Source organism: Telopea speciosissima, chromosome 10 (genome assembly GCF_018873765.1).
Source record: "Telopea speciosissima isolate NSW1024214 ecotype Mountain lineage chromosome 10, Tspe_v1, whole genome shotgun sequence".
Classification (NCBI taxonomy): Eukaryota; Viridiplantae; Streptophyta; class Magnoliopsida; order Proteales; family Proteaceae; genus Telopea; species Telopea speciosissima.
Genome location: NC_057925.1, coordinates 22302072 through 22306842, shown reverse-complemented (window position 1 = coordinate 22306842; position 4771 = coordinate 22302072). Strand labels below are relative to the sequence as shown.

Below are 4771 nucleotides of genomic sequence, written 5' to 3'. Positions count from 1 at the left end.
AAAGCGACCATGCAACCATAGAATCAGTATATAAGGGGCGAGCACATAATGTCCCAATTCAACCTCCATGGTGATGCTCTGAGGTCTAGGAATACTGTCATAACGGCTCGTTTCAGTCCCTATCAACCATGTTAATGAAGTCAGAGCTTCATTTACACTGATTAGGGAGAGTGGTTAATTTAATATTATACGATCCAAAATATAGGGTATTCACCTGCAAGATGTAGAAAGCTTGTCATTCAAAGGTAAGAAACTAACAGCATAAGGGGGAGGAGCCTTTATCTAATTCTCCTCCAGGGTAGAGAACTTGCACTAGCAGAATGAACAGATTCTTAAAACAAAGTAAATTACAATGGTAACCCTTGTATAGGGTCCTGAGCAAGGTTCACATAAATGCAACCAACAACAAGACCAACCTCAACCAATTAGGATTGTGATTCAGCCTGAACCCTAAAACTCTTTCTAGATCAGCCAATTTGGATCAACAGGATTTAGGATCAGGCTCATCCACCTACTTGCCACAAGGCAGGGTTACTATCAATTCCACATGTTGGATGAGGACAATAAAATTTTTAATTCAACTATATCCCCTAAAATATAAAGCCTCATATATTGAGTCTAATAAGTTGATCTTAATCATCTAACTGTTTGCAAGGTAATTCAATTATTTCTTGCCTAGTGTTTTATCCAGTTGGGAACCCGATTACTAAAAATGCTTTGGGTGATAAAAATATCTGACTTTCTACTCCTTAATCCTTGCTACAAACCATAATTATTTTATGAGACAGTACTTAATTCAATTAAAATGATCAAAGATCACAAGCTACAAGTTAATAATAAAAAATCACTAAAGCAGGGAAAATAACCCACTCAATAACTAAGGGGGGGTAAGTGAGGGAAAAAAAAGATAAAACAGATAACCAAATGAGCACCATCAAATTTGTATTAGTATTATTGTTGTTTTCCATTGCTACATTCTTACACTGGATGAGACAAATGAATATTGTAAGGCAACTTGATAAACTAATTAATGCCCCCTCAAATATTAAAATTCCTGGTTCACCACTTTTTGTTGGCAAAGGGATTGAGATAGAATGGCAGCCAGAGCTTGCATCTAATTAGCAGGTTTCCTCTTTATTCCAAGAATGGATGCCCTTTCAAATCTGGGCCCACCTGTCCACCATTTCTTAAACGCTGCCATTGAAGATCGGGCTGCTTCATACACTTCAAAAGGGACAACAATGACTTCAATGGTTCACTAATAATCCATGGTGAAGAGAAAAAGAAAAAGAAGAAGAAGAGTCAAACATGTTGAAATCTCACAATGAGTTTCTTCTTTTGTAAGAAGATTCAAAAACTTGGGAGCTACCGCAAATGCTGCACTGTGGGCCTTGCTCAAAACTTCATTATACCTACTGGAAAATGTATACAAGAGGAAGGACCCAATGGTTCGGTCACCAACCCTAACCATTACAAAAAAATTTCTTCAGAACCAGCCATTCCACTTGCAGCAATACTATCATAGAAATAATTGAATTGAAAATAACGTAATTATTTGCATTAATCTCAACTCAACTATGCCTTATCCCAACTGACAAGGGTCAACCACATGAATCCTGTTTCACCACTCAACTCTATTCCGGGTATAACTTGAAGGAGAATGAATTATTCAGGCATGCTACTGGCCAAAGCACTATCCACAAACATGCATTCAGTAATTCCAGTCTCCAGCCAAAATGCTCGTAAAATAATGCACTCCAGAAGATTTAGAGATGTGAAAACAGAAGCCAAAATGCTCGTGTACAATCAAAGTAAAAAAAAAACTATATTCTTGTTTGGCATCACCTTTTTATGTACTTAAGAGAGACTCAACAGTCAAGAGGCAACTTTTCTGAACAGTTGAGCATTTGTTAGAGCAACTGTTCAACACCCATCCAACCCTTCCATAATACGAGAAAAAGAAGGAAAAATATCCTTCCTAAAGCATGCCTTTAAAGTTTGTACTTTTAAAGTAAACTAATTAAATGAAAGTTGATATCCTTAATCAACCTAAAAAACCAGAATCCACACCATAACCCATATTAAGAAAGAGGAAATTTAGAACAAAACAATGCAATGATGTTGATGTCTTTTTATGAATCAATATTCCATTGTTCCAGCAAAGACTGCCAAATCATCTCTTACAAGTAACAATACAGTTCTTTTCTATCACTTCTATTCCTTCTCTTCTATTTGTGTTATCCTTATTCTCTGCTTCGGCCTCTGATGAGAACATATCCGTCTCCCTCTATTTCTGATATGTTCTTTCTATTCCTTCAGATCTGATATCTAACCTAATTTGAATATCTTCCTTTTGTTTCTGTTGTAAGCCCTATTCTAATGCTTGAAAGCTAACAGAACTCACATCTGTCTAATTGGATTGATCAAGAGGACCAAGAAAATTGTCCAACTCCCATCAGAAGCGCATGTTTTAGTTGGTCAGAGCATCCAATTGACCAGCATCTTACGTTAATTTTATGATTTATTTGACATTAAATGGCATCACTTTATACGGCATCTTGGTTGATTTTCTACAGGTTTTTTTTTTTTTTTGGACACCTCACTATAGTAATACACATTATTTTTTCTCATAAAACCAAAAAGAACAAAAAAAAGGCACCACTAAAAAGAATGGAGTTAGGTATAATCTACATTACATTTAAAATAAAAAATGGAATGTCTGAATTCTTTATGCATAAATACAAAGGGCATTGGATGTCATTGGTCTACCATGAATGCGATTACAAATGCCTTGCAGTGAACAACAAAATGATAATGGCACAAGTTGAACTACTCCGAGAGTGAAAAATGGGACATAAGTCTTTTCTCTCAAACAAATATATTTCAGTACATCGTAAACAACTCAAAAATATGCACAAGAGAAATTCTGAGGGAAGGGAACTCACAGGGGTGCAATCTTGCACCCTAATTCATAGAAGTAGGGGCACCTATTCCTGAGATCAACACATGCAGCATCTGCCTGGACTGACTTCCTTATTCTGGCAGTTACAAAAACAAATTACTGATAGACAATATAAAATCTAATTCATTTTCTTTTCAGAAAAACTTGCATCAATGCTGGGAAAATCTGTTCTAGATGTCTAAACAAAACATAGCTGCAAGGGAGTAGGTCCCAACCAATTTATAGGCACCACCTTAGGAGATACTATAGGACTAAAATTGATCTAAACAGGGTTATAACAGTTGACTTTGTTCTTTTGTATGCTTGGAAGATTAAGATGCAGAGCCAGAAGAAAAAAATATTTACATTCTAATGGCTAGAAGGGCAGAATCAGGTCATCAAATAGCCGGTCCCAGCAGGTCAAAGTAGTGCAATGTTACAATGCAGATAAGAAACTGTGGTTCTTCTTAACATCCAACACTGATGCAAGTATTAACAATGTTCTTTTGTATGCTTTGAAGATTAAGATGTAGAGCCAGAAGAAAAAAATATTTACATTCTAATGGCTAGATGGGCAGAATCAGGTCATCAAACAGCCGGTCCCAGCAAGTCAGAGCAGTGCAGTATAAACGATGCAGGTAAGGAACAATGTTTCTTCTTAACATCCAACACTGATGCAAGTAATATCTGTTTCTTTTACATCAAAATTCAATTAGAGGAACTAAAAACCTTACTTTTGATTGAAACAGGCAAGCACATTCATAGCAATTGCCTGCCTAAGGTGCAACTCTTGGGCTAGCCAGAAAGGTAGCTCTACCTTTGAACCTTGTTCAACCTGTCTAGGACAGACAACCAAACCATTAGAACACAATTAACAATTAGTTTGCATAAGTTCACGCTTTCCAAAGGTCATACACTATTTGTTTCCGCATTGGGATCAAGGAGTCCAACTCCATTAGCAGCCACTTGGAAAACTGAGATGATCTGCGAGCGAGTGTGAGTTAAAGTGGGGAATCAGAAATAGGGTAAATTCTTAACAAAATCAGCATGAAAATCCATAGGCAATAACCTCCTATCCATGATAATGTCGTCAATGTTATAATAATGAGCCATTATTAAACAAAAGCAGACAATTACTCTTGCTAGTTCCTTTTGTTTAGCTAAGTAAACCTATCAAAGCATAACTGAAACATCTATCTTCTCCAAACTGTGTAAACCTGTAAAACAAATAGAACTCCAATTTCTTTCTTGCACAAGCATGCTTGCATAGGCTAATCAAGGGTCACATTAGATATTGTATAGTCGTAAAATTCTCACAAACAGATAAGAAATTATAATTGGTGGTTAAATTTTAATTTTACTTACTCTAAGAGAGCTATTAAATAAGTTAAGATAGTAATTACAAATTAACAGGTGTGCAATACAAAAACAAATAGCTCAGATATCACATTCTTCATTGAAAGACTCTCGACATATGAAAGAACATCAAAGAGGGAGTTTTTAGATCTGGAGAATTCATTAGGAAGGACATCCAAGACTTTTTTCTTTTATGAGTTCCAAGGCTTTATCCTTTTCTTTTTTTCTTTTTCCCATTTCAAAATCTCAATAATTTATCAATGAGATATCAATCAACATAAAAGAAATCAGCCAAAATTTAAAGGAATATTATATCTTGCATGAGAGGAGAAAACTCTATCAAGAACAAATCATATTTCGAACTTGCAATTTCTGAAACAATCACCAAATAGAATTGAGAGAATACCCTAGTAAACATGGAGAAGCTAACACATGAAGAAAAAAAACTCAAAAAATAATTTGGGGGAATGAGAA

At 35.6% G+C, this 4771-nt stretch overlaps 1 protein-coding gene across 1 annotated transcript; it reads right to left on the bottom strand.

Annotated features, from left to right (window-relative positions):
• Nucleotides 1-1034: 1034 nt before the first annotated feature.
• Nucleotides 1035-4069, bottom strand: LOC122642373 (DNA replication complex GINS protein PSF3-like). The gene is made up of 6 exons (XM_043835822.1): nt 3980-4069; nt 3857-3925; nt 3676-3776; nt 2946-3038; nt 1324-1463; nt 1035-1224 (listed from the first exon to the last, which is right to left on the bottom strand). Exons 1-6 carry the CDS (start codon nt 4052-4054, stop codon nt 1115-1117), a joined length of 588 nt encoding a protein of 195 aa, XP_043691757.1. The 5' UTR covers nt 4055-4069; the 3' UTR covers nt 1035-1114.
• Nucleotides 4070-4771: the final 702 nt, after the last annotated feature.

Coding starts and splice junctions, on each gene's coding strand:
- LOC122642373 (XM_043835822.1), bottom strand. CDS start 4,054: ATGGCTCATTATTATAACATTGACGACATTATCATGGATAGGAGGTTA. Junction 3,039..3,675: donor CTTGCCTGTTTCAATCAAAA/GTAAGGTTTTTA, acceptor TGTAACTGCCAG/AATAAGGAAGTCAGTCCAGG. Junction 1,464..2,945: donor GGGTGCAAGATTGCACCCCT/GTGAGTTCCCTT, acceptor TGTAATGGTTAG/GGTTGGTGACCGAACCATTG.